The sequence below is a fragment of the Mesocricetus auratus genome, unplaced genomic scaffold (assembly GCF_017639785.1).
Source record: "Mesocricetus auratus isolate SY011 unplaced genomic scaffold, BCM_Maur_2.0 Super-Scaffold_100019, whole genome shotgun sequence".
Lineage (NCBI taxonomy): Eukaryota > Metazoa > Chordata > Mammalia > Rodentia > Cricetidae > Mesocricetus > Mesocricetus auratus.
This window is the reverse complement of record NW_024429200.1, coordinates 30437863-30454491: the sequence shown is the minus strand read 5'-3', so window position 1 is coordinate 30454491 and position 16629 is coordinate 30437863. Positions and strand designations below refer to the sequence as shown.

The window sequence follows — 16629 nt, the reverse complement described above, 5'->3', positions numbered from 1 at the left end:
GATATCAGCTGGCATATTTATGTGAGTCATATAGCTTTAGAACTATGGTGATTCTGAACTAGAAAAAGAACATAGTGATTATAAAAGTTTAGTTCCAAAGTGGCTTTAGTGATGAGACATTATTTGTTTAGTTTATATTTGAATCCAATTTGGCTTACTCATGCTAAGAGGCCTTTTCTTCCTTTAGTCAGTGTTTTATGTGGATCTTCAGGTCACGCTTGGTGGTTTTTATCAACCCACACCTCCCCTTTCCCACTGTTGAATAAAAATAGAGGTGGTATTTTATCACTTAATAATCAGTGGCTGGATACTGGAGGTGCTTTTAAGAACAATAACAACAAAAGTCAGCATTTAATTCCAAGCCTTGCAGCAAGTACTGGAATATGTATGCTGCGTATTATTAGATGTGGGGACGTAAATAAACACCCATCTTTTAAATTTTCTTCTCAGGTCACATGTGCCAACTTAACAAATGGTGGAAAGTCGGAACTTCTGAAGTCTGGAAGCAGCAAATCCACACTAAAGCACATATGGACAGAAAGCAGCAAAGACTTGTCTATCAGTCGGCTCCTCTCACAGACTTTCCGAGGTAAAGAAAATGACACAGATTTGGACCTGCGCTATGACACACCAGAACCTTATTCTGAGCAAGACCTCTGGGACTGGCTGAGGAACTCCACAGACCTTCAAGAGCCTCGGCCCAGGGCCAAAAGACGGCCCATTGTTAAGACCGGCAAGTTTAAGAAAATGTTTGGATGGGGTGATTTCCATTCCAACATCAAAACAGTGAAGCTAAACCTGCTGATAACGGGGAAAATTGTAGATCATGGCAATGGGACGTTTAGTGTTTATTTCAGGCATAATTCCACTGGTCAAGGGAATGTATCTGTCAGCTTGGTGCCCCCAACAAAAATCGTGGAATTCGACTTGGCACAACAAACCGTGATTGATGCCAAAGATTCCAAGTCCTTCAACTGTCGCATTGAATATGAAAAGGTTGACAAGGCTACCAAGAACACACTCTGCAACTATGACCCTTCAAAAACCTGTTACCAGGAGCAGACCCAAAGTCATGTGTCCTGGCTCTGCTCCAAGCCCTTCAAGGTGATCTGCATTTACATTTCCTTTTATAGTACAGACTATAAACTAGTACAGAAAGTATGCCCCGACTACAACTACCACAGTGACACACCTTACTTCCCCTCAGGATGAGGATGAACAGGGCATGAGACTGAAGCCTGAGGAATTAGAGGTCATAGGACAGGGCTGTTACCTCAAGGAAGAAGGTCACATCTGTTGCCTGGAATGTGTCTACACTGCTGCTCTTGTTGACTGGTGCAAACATGCTAGTAGAAAACAATCGATGTAATTTCTGCCCAGTCAGCTGCATCTCTCAGCATAGTTACAAATCACCATAGATCTCACCTGAAGACATGCTATCCCATATAGAGGCACATGAGCACCCACTCTTGCACATTTCAGCTTGCATCTATCACGGTTCCCTTTGAGAGGGCTTTCATTGTCTGACTCATGATGGTTCAGGATAAACTATGATCAAACACAAAGAATTAACTAGACGGAGGATGTGTCTAACACACTGTTATGGAAATCTCTTTTAAGGTCTTAAGTCCATGCTAATCAATAATCCCCACTCATGCATTCCTACTGCTTGGAGTAGCTGTGCTGGTGAATACTACTGTAGGAGTTATATGCTTGTTAAATGGAAACAAATGTGTCTTTAGAGCTCAGTATTCTTTATTTTATAAACACAATGAAGTGTAGTAACTTTTTTCCAGCATACAGTAGGCACATTCAAGGTGATCCAGGATGGCTTTTCTTTCTATGGAGGGAAGAGCCTGTTCTCAGTAAAGATGAGCAAACATTTGGAATTTACATGTGGGCAGACACTGAGATTACAGCTTTTCTCACCTATCACTGGACCTTTGCAATGTTGAGATCAACTAAGGCTGCTTAATACAAGTTCTGATCATTAAATAAGAAGGGAAATGCCTGGTAGACACCATGTAAGTTATAAGTGTCTGTCTTATCTTTACTACACATATTGTAACAAATTCAATATCCTAGTCTTCATTTGTATGAATGGTTTGTATTGTATATAGTTTAACCAAGTGTTATTTGAGCTGCTTATTAATATTAAATTGTACTTGTCTCTGCTTGTTATTGGTTAAAAAGAAAAAAAAGAATCTGAGGAATCCATTTATTCAATGTAGCTGTGAACTCCATTAAAAAGACAAACTTAATGTACAAAGCATTTACTCAGCTCAAGTATTGTTGAAAGCTATACATATACAACATTACACTGTCTGTATTTAGATATTTTATTTCTGGAAAAAAGAAATGTACATAAAAATAAAACACTTAAAGTTGAGTTTCAATACGTATTTGTGTAAGATGGTGATTTAAATGGTTCTGACAGGAAGAATGTGTTGGAGCACAACCGTGGATTTGCATCTCACATCCTGGAGTCTGAGCAGAATTATCCAAATTGTTATTAGCTGACCAGTCAAAATGACTTAAGAATTCAGTCTTAAGATTGGAAAACAATTGTGGCATACAACACTGCATGCATTTTTGGTTTATTGGAATGCTAGCTATTCTAGAGTACCAAGAAAGAAAAAAAATAATACTAGTGAGCACAGGGAGACTATTGTTGTTGCCTAAATTAATTATAATGAGTAGTGTTCCTCTCTTGTAGAGTCTTTATTTAGTAGGAGGACTGAAGTGAAGGTTGCGTTTCTCTTTAAAAAGGAAACCAAGCTGTCTTCAAGATTGTGGCTGAATATTCCTGAGTCCATTATGATGACACCAACCAACTGGAGAAATCAGGACAGCAGTGGAGGGCTCCAAGCCTCAAATTGCTTATACCAGATGAGATCAAATTATCTCTGTGGCATTGTATATGGACACTAAGCTTTATTTTTTAAGTTGATTTGCACAATTCTAGAAAAATAAACAGCTGAAGATATGTACAAGGTCATTCATTTTTAAGACCACAGATTTGGTGTTGAAATATGAAGAATCTCAAAAGTTAACCAAAGAAGTCAGATTATGAACACTCACCCCATGTCACTCACTCTTTCCATACTGATTAGACTGGACCTCTTTTTCACAGAGAAAACAACAGAAGGATGACAGTGAAACAAAGCCAAATGATTCTAAAATGAGAACCTAATCACCACTCTGATGAAAGTCTTCATCTGTTAATCAAAAATCTCCTTGCCAAGTGTCCATCTCTTAGAACCAACTGCCATGTGTAGTCAGTCATTTGTATCAGTGTGTGAATGATCTGTCAATGAAATATAGAGGCTAAGGTTAGAACAGCTCTAGCAAACAGGCTATAACAATCATGCATTCCAAATTTGGGTATGTTTTTCATAAATAAGCCTTACCTTGTACTTATATGTCACTATGACCGCTGATGACTTGCTTACCAGCAAACAAGAGAGATAAAGGAGAAAAAAATTAGTTGATTTCTTTAAGGTCATTTGATGATTGAACTGTGACTTTCACTATGTAGCCTGAGGTATCTTTTCCTAATCCCAAAATCAAAATGAGATGAAAACCTGCTTCAGTCTTTATCCATCTACTATGTACTACAACACCCCAGGAAATACTATTCTTCTATCATATATCACTAGAAACATACAGAAAACACCTAACACTGTGATTAATTTATCTGCTGATCTATAGATTTTTTACAAGAAACATAAAATGCAAACACATAGGCCAAATTTGATTTCAAATATTTAAAAAAATCTAAACTTTTAGACTCTTTCTGTACCCATAAATAGGTTTGCAAACTCCATTATTTTCAACTTTCTTTGTAGATTTTACAGAGAAGTCATGGTGACACAGAAGTTTTAAGGTTTATCTGTATCCAGTGTAATCTTCCTGTGGTTGCTATGGCATGAGTAGATGAAGATCATCAATGTGAAGACTTCACGTATGCATACTAAAATTTTTATTTGAACAACTTGCTACTTCAGGGAGCTAGTTAATAATGTTTTAGCTCATGCACTGCTTCTGGGGAAAATGAAATTTGAGCAGTAATAAGGAAACACCTTCTCTCAGATTTTGAAAATTACCCTGCACTTTTATGAAGATAAAGAAGAAAACCCCTAGAAGCCTAGCTCATCTGAATGAAACAAGGGTTTGTCAGTCATCTACTCTTCTTAAAATTAAAACAAAAACATCCAGCAACATTGAAATTAAGAAAAAATGCAATACTGTAGCTTCTTGATTCACCAAAGAAAAATAGTCAGGTTATCCACTTATAGTGTAAAAAAATAACACTATTGTTATGATATAGTTTTAGATTTTGGGTCCAAGACTATCCATTGTGCTTGAGTGTAAGGGGCATAGTCATGAATAATGTGGGCGATGTGTTATTCTGCCAGTACTTTGAGAGGCTTGTTAAATTCAAAAGTGTAGCCTGAGTCTTCGCTTCAGCAAGGAATTGTAAGCCATATTTTTTAACACGGTAGATTTAAACAAATACTGGGAAGCCTGAGAGACTGTTTTCTTTCTATTTTCCCACTGCTTTGCCTGGAAAAGCAGCTTACCCAGTACAAACAGCCCTTTGGAAAAGCAATGTGTTTCTTCACCATCCACTGTGAGTGCTAAGTTTTAACCAGACACAAATGCAAGTGAATGTGCTCATAGACTTGGAAAGTCATCGCTGACATGCTCGCTACAGACACTTTATTTAGTTATCAATCTATATATTTAACTTATTTGTCTTTATTTTCATTCAAATTAAATGTAAGTTCATGAACACCTGTGGGGGAAAAAATCAAAGCAGATTTATGTAAATATGATCACCATTTACTTAGTTGACAAAAATTAAATCAATTCATACAGCCTGACCAGAATCCTTAAAAACTGATAACCTGGTTAGCCTTTTCTTTTCTTTTCTTTTCTTTTCTTTGTTTTTTTTTCAAGATAGGTTTTCTCTATGTAGCCTTGGCTGTCCTGGAACTGGCTTTGTAGGTCAGCCCTTTGAATAGGTTTCAGATATGCATATCAGAGAATGTTGCTGGGAAACACTGAAAACTTAGGACCTGCTCTTCGAGTTTTATACCCAATAGAAAAAAATGTTTAAAGCAAGAGACCTATAATTTAATATCACTTTTTACTAAGATTAATAATAACTCTAATTAAATAAAGAGTTCAATTTTTTTATTTTCTCTGAGTAATGTTGAGAAAATCATCCCAAAGCGAATGTAATGCATCTGTAAAAGTGTCCTAAGTTTGACTAAACGAAGTTTAATTTTCATATTTCTGTCTGATAGGGATATGCATTTTATCACTAATGAGTAGCAGGAAGGTTCTAACTGTCCCAGGAATGCAAGCTGAGATGCCTTCTCCTGGAGGCTGCAGCAGTTATTGTTAGGGGAGGTCTAGTGCTGTTCCAGTTTCTAACCTGGGATTACACACTCCCATCTGTTCATCTCTATGTAGTGCTGGCTGTCCTGAAACTTGCTCTATAATTCAAGATGGTCTCGAACTATTAAATCTGCCTACATCTGCCTCCAGAGTGCTGGGATTAGAAGCATGCACTACCCTCCGGCCCATACATCCATTCTTATCCAACCTGGCTGGACACTGCTTTATTATTAAAGATCCTGTGTTAAGACCTCATATAACAGCTTAAAGTTTGAGTCTCTGATCTTAGGTTTTTCTAATCAAACAAGGGGGTGAACTTGATGCTTGCAATTGTGACTGTTGAAGAAATAGTGCAAGCACTTTGTCAGCATGCAGTTGCTGCTAAGTAACTACACTGAACAAGAACACAATTGCTATTATCAAAATTAACCCTGTAACCTTTCTGAAATCAAATTTTCATATCATATTTATTTATTTAATTTTCTTAGGCGAATGCATGTAAAGAGACATTTTCTCAGTAGGTTGTTAAAATTTCATGTTCAGGATCCCCCAGAGTACTGTGCATGTTCCAGCCATGGTTAAAGTTAACTCTGATTGTCAGTGTCAGTAAACCAATGTGGCAGTCAAGGTCATTTCCCAAACTACTATTTTCAGGCTGAGTTTTGATTGGGAGGCAGATGTGTCTTCAAGCTTGATAAATACGAGACTTTTAGATTAGTAATATATAGAGTGATAATTTAATTTGAATTATGACAGGTTCCTTCTTGGTGTCTCATTTTAGAAAACTATTTGCTGCATGTTTAGGAAACTTTCAACACTTTCAATGTAACCTTAATTGTCTTTGAAAATGACTCAAACAATTTCTATATGGGCCCAGTTAGAATCTTCTGTTATTGGGTTATGAAATGAGTTTTCTTGTAGATGTACTTACACACAAAACACAGAGGCTATTTTCTACATAAAGTTTAAACTTCCTACATAAAATACTATTATTATTCAAGCAAATACATCTAAAACTCTTTACAGTTTTGCTTTCTGAAGTATCTACTTGAAAGCAAGAATTGGGGTGTGATTAGTGTTTTTCACTGACATTTCCTGGTATTCTGATGAACAAGTAACTTCTACTCATGTAATTGTCTTAATTTACTTAAGTCTTTGTTCTTCTGATGCCCAAAACAATCATTATTTGAAATAATCAGGGTGTGAAGGGAAGTTACTCTCTACCATTTTGCAATAGGGCTTTGTTCATGTTCTTCCAGTGTAATCTGTGAACTCATTGTCACTGATCACCATCACCATCACATTTTCTCCAAGGGTTACAGAATAGAATTTATCAGCTAAGCATCATGTATTAAAATACTTCATATTGTCAAAAATACAATATTTATTTGGGTCCATTTGACATACAATAAATTCTAAAAGCTTGCAGTACCCAGTATTGTATATTTGTGGGCATGTACACACCACCTTTACAGTGTAAAATAATGAACATATTTATCACCCTCCTACAAATTACCTGTGCACTGTTTTCATCTCTGGTAACGTCTCCAAACCTTATTATATCCTTAGAAAACCCCTGACATGCTTTTTGATCACTCCATGGTAGCCCCTATAATAGTCCATTCTTTCATACTCCATTGTGATTTATGCTTTGACCACTTTGTACATGAATACAATGTTTGTATTTTTATCATACTCACCTTTCATTACTCTGTTTTATGCCACTTTCCCTTCTGCTAGTTGAGTTGTATTTTTAATGCAGTTTTTTATATATACATTGTTATGCCTGCACATATGCCTACATGCCAGAAGAGGGCACCACATCTCATTACAGATGGTTGTGAGACACCATATGGTTGCTGGGAATTGAACTCAGAATCTCTGGGAGACCAGCCAGTGCTCCTAAACTCTGAGCTATCTTTCCAGCCCCTGATAGTTGAGTTTTAAATTCTGTCCATTTTCTTTTTGTTTGTTTGTTTGTTTTCTTAATGAATGCCATTCTGACTGTTGTAAAACAGGACCTTGGTAGAGTTTTGATTTGCAATTGTCCCCCCAAATGTTTGTTAACCATTTGTGTTTTCATCTTTTTTTCTTACTAAATTCTTTATTTTATTTTTATTTATTTTTCAGTTTAAATTTAGATAAGAAACAAGGTTGCTTCACAAGTCAGTTCCAGGTCCCTCTACCTTTCCCTACCGTCCTGCCGTGCCCTCCCCCCAACCCCCCCATTATCCCCTCATTTCCCCAGGGAGGGTGAGGCCCTCCATGGGGGTGTCCATAGTCTGTCATTTCATATAGGGCAGGGCCTAGACCCTTCCCCAACAGTTCAGGGTGAGAGTGCACCTCACATTTTTGGATGGAAGTCCAAAGTCCATGTGTATACTCGGGTTGGGTACTGATCTGCTGCCCAAGGCTCAATAGATTACCTAGGCCTCCTCACTGACACTCACATTCAGGGGTGTTGATCAGTCCCATGTTGGATTCCCAGGAGTTAACCTTTGTCAGGTCAGCGGGTTTCTGGGGGTTAAACCAGCCCAGTCTTAATCCCTTTGGTCATCAGTCCTCCCTCTCTGTTACTGGCTTTCTTGAGTTCAGCTCAGTACTTAACCGAGGGAGTCTGCATGTTCTTTGATCGGCCACTAAATGAAGTTTCTGTTTCCCAGACTCTCTGGCCATGGGATTGTAGGCTGGCCCTCCCCAGATCTATGTCTAAAATCCCTAATATGAGAGAGTACATGCCATGCTTCCCTTTTTGTGACTGGGTTACCTCACTCAGGATGGTTTCTTCTAGTGTCATCCATTTGCCTGGGAATCTCAGGATTCCATTGTTTTTTTCTGCTGAATAGTACTCCATTGTGTAAACATTTTCTCTATCCACTCTTCGGTTGAGGGACATCTAGGTTGCTTCCAAGTTCTGGCTATTACAAAAAATGCTGCTATGAACATAGTGGAACAGACATCTTTGTTGTATGAATGGGCATCTTTTGGATATATGCCTAAGAGTGGAGTTGCTGGGTCTTGTGGTAGGTTTATTCCCATTTTTCTGAGGAATCTCCATACTGATTTCCAAAGTGGCTGAACCAGTTGGCACTACCACCAGCAATGGAGGAGTGTCCCCCTTTCACCACATCCTCTCCAGCATAAATTGTCATTGGTGTTTTTGATTTTAGCCATTCTGACAGGAGTGAGATGGTATCTCAGAGTTGTTTTGATTTGCATTTCCTGGATGGCTAAGGATGTTGAGCACTTTCTCAAGTGCCTCTCAGCCATTTTAGACTCCTCTATTGAAAACTCTCTATTTAGTTCTGCAGCCCACTTTTTAATTGGGTCCTTTGATGTTTTGGAGACTTGCTTCTTGAGTTCTTTGTAAATTTTGGAGATCAACCCTCTGTCAGATGTGGGATTAGTGAATATTTTTTTCCCATTCCGTGGGCTGCATTCAGGTTCAACACGGAATGTGAAGTCTGTTGAAGGACATGACAACTTATTAAGATGCAGAGATTTTATGACCTGTTTGATACTTAATGTCAAGTATAACTCCATAATTTTATATTGTTGAATTAAGTGGATACTTTCAAAAATTGGAAGGAGATGGTTGAGGGTAAATAATGCTTGAAATTCACACTTTGAATTCTCCCATTTTATTCTGGTTACATTTTTATAATTTGCAAATAATTTGGTAAGTTCTACAAACTGATCAACAGAAAATAATACAGTATTAGGAAGTCTTGAAGACCATTTCTGCAGGTAATACACTGAGATGCAAATAGTATTAAATTTTACAGTAATTGAGTATCAGTTCATATGCTTCTGAGTAGAGAATTAAGGAGGCTGGGAATTGGGTGTCTACTGCACCTTCCCCCTTGTATATAAACGCATCCACTGGACATATTTATTTTGCACTTTCTATGTTCTGTGTACTATGCAGATTCTAAAGATACAGCTGTAAAACAAATCTAGACAGAGTCCCTGACTTCATGGATCTTAGAACATCGGGAGAGAAGACAACCCTCACTGAATAAGTAGTTTGTATGCTTTGTGATAATAAGTGCTCTGAAGGGTACAGTTTACTGATCACAATTTCCATTGATAACTAGTTTTTCTATGGTGTTCTTTGGAAGAAGGAAGGGAGCTATCCACTTAGATATAATGGACAAGAATGCAAGGGCAAGCATTTCATCATGAATGGCTGCAGTAGATTTGGCTATATGGGTATAGGCGAGGGGAGTTAGAGCAGAGTGAAGCCTGTAGAGAAAAATAAAATGAAGTATAAAAGAAGCAGGTTTATAAATACAAAAAGAGTACTCAGAGGATTTTGAGTAGATACATTACATGATGGAAATAATTACATAAAAAGGGAAGCATGGGTGCAGGAAGACCACATATGAAACTGCTGCAATAATGCAAGTTAGAGATGATGCTTTAGATTCAAATCAAGGTGGTTGCTGGATAGCCAGTAAGAAATCATTAAATCCTGGCTATACTGCAAAGATGGAGCCCTGGGTTCATCCATAGACTGGTGAGACATGAGGGAAACAGGAGCCAGTGATGACTTAGTTGTGTTTTTGTCTGAGTTATATAGAGAGGTAGATATTTTCTATCATTTTAGGTAAGGAGAGATTGCCCAAGGATTACTTCCTTTTCTTGCAGAAGACATTGTTTCTATTCCCAGCAACGGTGGCTCACAATCATTAGTAACTCCAGTTCAAAGGATTCCAATGCCCTCTTATGGCCTTTTAGTGCATCAGGCTTCCATGTGCTGTACATACACACATACAGGCAAACCACTCATACACATAAAATAAAAAGAAAACATAAAGTCATTGAGTAAACAAACATTTTAAAGATCATTTTGAAATCCACTGACAGTTACAGATGTTCATCTACTACTTGATAGCTATAAGCTAGTACATTTGGCCCATTCTAAAAAGAACCCTTGAAATGGAAATGAACTTACATTTTGAGGAGTCTATATATCTTCTTGGGATATTTATTGTGTTTTAATGCATTATGTTATTTTGTGTAGTTATTTTCCTGAGTTGTCACATTTTAAAAACAATCGAAGAACACTTTATTTCATATTTAGTGAGATTTGTGTTATATTAATCCACTGTGGAAAATTCAGAGGAAAATGATTATGTAAACTGGAAAGAGCATTTAAGTAGACAGTGAACACTATGTATTTTATTATTAGGATATAATAATTATATATAATAATAGGTTTCATTATGTCATTTATGCATAGTATATAATTTTATCATATACCTTATGTTCAATACCATCCCATTATTTATGATTCATATGTTAGCACATTTGCATTTTAGCTATATATAAGTAGGGTGATTATTTCTAAGCAGGATTTAATGATGATTAAGAAATTTCCCAAAATTTACATACAGTTTTTAGTTGTAAATGAAGATTTAGTTCCATTTTATATGATACATTTTAAAGGCAAAACATTTAGTAACAATGAAGTGCAATGATTCAGAATACATGAAATGATAAGTAGGACCAAAGTCATTAAGTATTCAAATTAGTTAAAAATTTTAAAGAATTTATGGTTACTTTTTAAACTGTATTATATACATAACTATCTGCAATTCGATCATTCCATCAAACATTTAATAATGTTTAATAATTGTTATAACATATAATTTATGCATTTTAATTTTGGAACAAAAGCTGAACAGACAAAATAATAATTAAAACAAAATATTTCATCTTAAACTATTAGGAATGATATTTAGGGCCGAATATTGCCAGCAAACCTTTTCCAAGTCTACATGTACTGATATGAGAGTTCATCTCATGTTCCTCTGAATTGTGCAACCAGGACTTCACAAAGCATGAAAGAAGCTTCGAATTGCAAAATGCAAATGCTGTGATAATTAATGTGACTAGAAAAATGTACTTATTATGTAACTGTGTGTCATTTGCCTTAGGGGCCAATTCATTTGATCCAGACAAATGTGCTGTCTTGGGGTAATTGATTCAAAAGTATTGTGTGGGAGAGTAAGCATATGGAATCTATATTCATTTAGAAATGTAACTATGTCTGATACCAAATAGTTTCAGCCATAGGCTCTTGCTGACTTAAAGTATTTGTAAAACACAGAGAAGCAGAGAGAGCTGCTTCATTATATATATGGAATTTATTTTATGTCATTTATCCTAGGATTCTGAAAATGTTTTAGGATCTTCTGTTATAAAATAATAGTTTAAAAGCTTTGGTAGCTAATGATCTTAAATATTATATTTATCCTAAGTACATTGCTGGAAATGAACAAGTCGGGAAAAATATTCTATGTTGAATAAAGACCACCAAAAGAAGAAGAATTTCTCATTCATAAGCATTACTTCTAATTTTTTATTCCATCCACGAGTGAATATTTAATGTGATGGCCAAATTTGATAGTATTTACATTTTCCTGTGTTGCTGAAACATAGATACTTGATTTCAAAATTTTGTTCAGTTCTTTTGGCTTCCACTATTTTAATTACAGAAGAAATATTTAAACAAGTAGAAATATCATATAGAGGAGACAAAGTATTTCTTAGGTCAAATATGCCAATGCCAAAAATGCTATGAAATTTCAGTGTGCTCTGATGTGCCCTTCCAGGAATGCTGCAGCAGACCTGGGCAAAGACTTCCTTAAATGTCTGCTCTCCTTATAACTTCAGTCTTCATTGTCTGACCATTGCTTATCTGAAAGTCTCTCAGTTCAAAAGAGTCTGATTGCTTCCTGTGAAATATCTGCAAGCATTAATATAATGCCGATACACAGGTTCCCAGGAACCGATCTCCAGTGAGATTATGGCTGTCTTCATTCGGATGTCTTAAGACGCCACATTGAGTGTGTGACTCTCATATACCATACTCAGCTTAATGTTGGTATGGTACATTATTTTATCTACCACGTTTCTTCTCTGTCTTCCATGTTTCTCCCCTCCTCAGTTCTCAACTCTACTACTGAAGTCTGTTTACAATTGCCCCATTGTAAGCTATATTCATTGAGATATGAAAATGCACCTAGGAATTCTATATTTAAAAAAGACGACAAAACTTTTATTTGATCTTATGTTTGTTCTTAGTCATGACAGCAAAATGATACTCTTTAAATACAGATTTCGAAAACACATTTATTTAGATAAACCTTACTCATAATACATTGCAATCATTTAATAGTATAGTTTGATAAACAAAGACTATCCCCATTATTTTAAAATGTTCCCAATGTCTTTTTTTTTTTGGTCAGAGTGCCACCACATTTGGTATGCCATCTTTCAAAAAGATAAACATTTTCTTATTCTAGGTTTTCATGGCAAAATGTGCATGCTTTTCGACTGTCTTTCTCTGTTCTATACTATTTTGGGGACTCTTTTGATTTATGCCTTATGAACCACTTGGATTTGTGCTATTGTGAAGAAAACTGCTTTGGATATATGTGAATACATATTGTGTGTGGTGTGAAGTCTCCTTCATTTAGGGTAAATAATTATGACTAGAAATATAGGTTTTGTGATCATAAGAGTGTACTTTTAAGAAATAGACTCACTAGTTTATGAAATGGTTTTACTAATTTTGCATTCCTATGGATGGACTAGAGCTACAGTTGCCTTGTGCCCTTCCCACACTGGGTATTGTTAATCTCATCTCAATATTATTCACTATAATTAATATACAATACTATCTGCCAGTAGTTTAAATTTTAATTTTCTTCATGATCTTTAATGTAGGTACTTTCTTATATGTTTATTAACAATGTAAATATATTATTTTTCAAAGTCTATCTATTGAAATATTTTCTTATTTTGAAATTATTGAATTGTAGAATTTCTATTCATTATTTTTGAAACATGAATATGAAACATTGTAAGACATAAGCAATTTTATCCAGTCTTAGCTTACTGTCTAGTTTTATTAATAAGGTTTTAAGGAAAAATTCACCTTATTATATAAACAGCTGATTCTTTGTTGGTGTCCTAATATATTTTATTTATTCTTACTTTATTTCAGAAGTTTTTTAGTTTAATCATTTTGTTTAGATATATAATACTTTTAGAGTTAGCTTTTGTGTTCTGTGTGAGAGCTGATATGGCAGTTTCAAATGAACATAATTTTTTTCTCAGCTATCTTAGTTGACAAGACTGTATTCTCTGTTAAATTATCAAAACATTGTAAAAATTAGTGATTGAACATATGTACATGATCTTTTTTATCATATTTCTGTCTCTTTCACAGATGTGTCTATACATTTTGATATATGCTGGTTTCATTTTTATTACTATGTGTTTTCAAAACATTCTTGTCTCGTTTAATTTTTAAATATTTGAGAATTTTCAGACATCTGTTGGCTACTTATATTTACCTTCTTTGTGACCCAGAGCTAAAAGCCTAAATGAACACCATCTCTAGATTTATTTTGTAGGTCAACATATGTTCTATTTAGCTAAAGGTTTGTTTATATGAACTTAAATGTGTATGTTTTACTGTATTGGTTGTGAAGCTGTACAATGCCAACTGTATTAGGCTGGTAGAAAATGTTTGGGTATTCACTAACCTTCCAAATTTTGTGCATATTTGGTTTTCCAATAGTAAGTATTAAAATTTGAAACTATTAATATTACTTTGATCTATTCTCTCATTCATGTAATTTACAAGCATATATGCTCTATCTTCTATCATCTATCTATCTATATATCTATCTATCTATATAATTTATTTTATGTGTCTGTGTGTGCACTTATGTGAGTTTATCACCCCACATGTGAATCACCTGGTGTAGTTCTTGGAAACTGAACCGAGGACATCTACAAGTGCTAATATCTATTGAACCACCTGCTCAACTACATGTCTTCTGTTTTTACTGCATGCATTTTAGATAATATATTATTCTGCATATGTGAATGTAACATATTGTATATTCTTGGCAAATTATGATTTTTTTTCATTTTGAAATATTGCTGTTGTCCCTGATAATAGTTCTTAATTTACAAATTTTAAAATAATGAACAACCAAGGTTTATTCTTTTAGAGGTAAATCTAATCTTCCAACCAATGTTGGATGGAAAGCAGGGTCTTATATATATTTGGCAAGTGCTTGACCACTGAGCTTCCCCCTCAGCCCAAATAAAACTATTGCATTGAACATACTCCACATATTCTCAAGTATCCTATAACAGCATCTAAGCAATTGAATGCCACATTAAAAAAACATGGCAAAATTTGCTGAGGGAAGTAATGGATTTAATAAAGTCATAAGCACTTTTTCTATGAATACAGGATTTGTAAATTATTTAAAATTAGGCTATAAATTGTAATTTTTATAGAATTTCCAAAAGTTACTCATAGTTCCTTTCATTGATTAGTTTATCAGTTCAATTTCCTTTGGATTATGTTTTTAAAATACTATTTTCTTTATTTTAATGTTCTACATAATGTCATTTTATGTTTCATATGTATTTTCTCAGTTTAGCAGTAAGGGAAGTATTAGAGGTCAGGAAATTAGGTTTTTGGATAAGTCATTGACTCAGGTCATAGAAGAAAGAGGCTAGCATATTCAATGCAAATTTTCTGATTCCTGCTCTGTCATACTTTCCATAATACCTGATTTTTGATCAATTATAGTGTAATGTCTATGCATACAGGGCAATACAACGAATTAAAAAGTGAAAAGACAAACATTCTAAAAGAAGATTCTTATGACAGTATTATAAGGAATATAGATGTATTTTCTTAGTGAGTTGATGAGATAGTTTGTAGGCATTTTAATATTTTGTACCAAACTGCATTCTTCAGTCCAAATTCAGTTAATTTGTTTGACTTGGAAATGAGATATCATTTTTCAATTTTTGTTTTGTAAAAATTGATATAGGTAGAATGTCACACAAGTATTAGAAAACCTCATTTACTTTACCGTCAAAAGAAGACTTTCTTGATACATTTCTTACTACACTTTACATGAAATCTATTATGTCAGTTGGCATCTCAGTGTTACAAAATACCTGTGACTAACTACTTACATGGAAGGAAGATTTATTTTGGTTCTCAGTTTCAGTGACATCAGCCCATGCTTAAATTGTTCCTTGCCTTCTTGACCTGTGGTTAGGTAGAACCTTGTGACTGGGAGTGTGTGGTGGAATAAATGTATTTAATTCCTTGTAGCTGGGAAGCAGAGAAAGTCAGGGAGGGGCCAGACTCTTGTTTGTTTGATTTTGTTTGTTTGTTTTTGTCTTTTTTATTTTTAAATTTAAATTAGAAACAAGGATGCTTCACATGTCAATCCCAGCTCCCTCTCCCTCTCCCTTCCCTCCTCCCACAACCTCCCTTATCTCCCACTCCCCCAATCCCCACTCCTTTCCCCAGGGAGGGTGAGTTCCTCCATAGGGGATCTCCAGTGACTGTCATTTCATCCAGGCCAGGGCCTAAGCCCTCCCCTAAGAGTCCAGGCTGAGAGAGCATCTCTCATTGTGAGATGGGCACCCAAAGTCCATTTGTATGCCAGGGATAAATACTGATCTACTACCCAAGGGGCCAAACTCTTAATGTGGCTATTAAAGCATGCCCCCAATTCTATAGCTTGCTTCTGAAGAACTAAATTCTGGACATTCCATTCCCTTCCAACAGTGCCTCAGTCTGGCAATCTGGCCCTTAGCATATGGACCTTTGGTAATGGTGTATGATCCAAACTGTAAAAACCACTGTACAAGAGATTGTGAGCAAAATAGACACAAACCTGATTCTGACTTGAAATTTATTTCTTGTAAAAGCAGGAACAAAGTAAGTACATGATTTCACCCCTTTGCAAGTGACTTTGTAATTCTGCTAAATAGCTGTATGGCAAAGCATGAGATTTAGGGCTTTCTGGGATGACTTATGTTCACTAAATCCTGCAAACTGTCCCCCGAAGGCATATTTATGGCTTCAATGTCTCTGCTACTGCTCATTGCTGGGAGCACCTCATTCTGGATCCAAGTCCTTTAGGAGGAAGAGAAAGTAGTAACTGCATATTTTTGATGATATTTTCTCAAGGCTTATTTCCCATTATTGAAACTTTTATGAAGGCAAAATACAGACCACTGTATCAGCATTTAAGTCTTTATATTAACTAGTGAGAAGGCTGGTCCTGGCACTGGGAAACATGGTGTCTTGTCTCTAGAAAAAGTAAATATGGAATCAGACAAAATTCTGCTTGAGAGATTACACTTGGAAAGAAATTGGAA

The 16629-nt window shown here is 35.5% G+C and overlaps 1 protein-coding gene across 2 annotated transcripts in view; it reads left to right on the top strand.

Moving 5' to 3' along the window:
- The window catches only part of Nxph1 (neurexophilin 1), a 300317-nt gene extending 297921 nt beyond the window's left edge, over positions 1-2396 (top strand). For both annotated transcript variants that reach the window (XM_040728539.1, XM_040728540.1), the window contains one exon: positions 451-2396. In XM_040728539.1, coding sequence (XP_040584473.1) covers positions 451-1212 — 762 coding nt within the window. In that variant the 3' untranslated portion in view covers positions 1213-2396. The remainder of the gene's footprint in view (positions 1-450) is intronic.
- The last annotated feature ends 14233 nt before the right edge of the window (positions 2397-16629 follow it).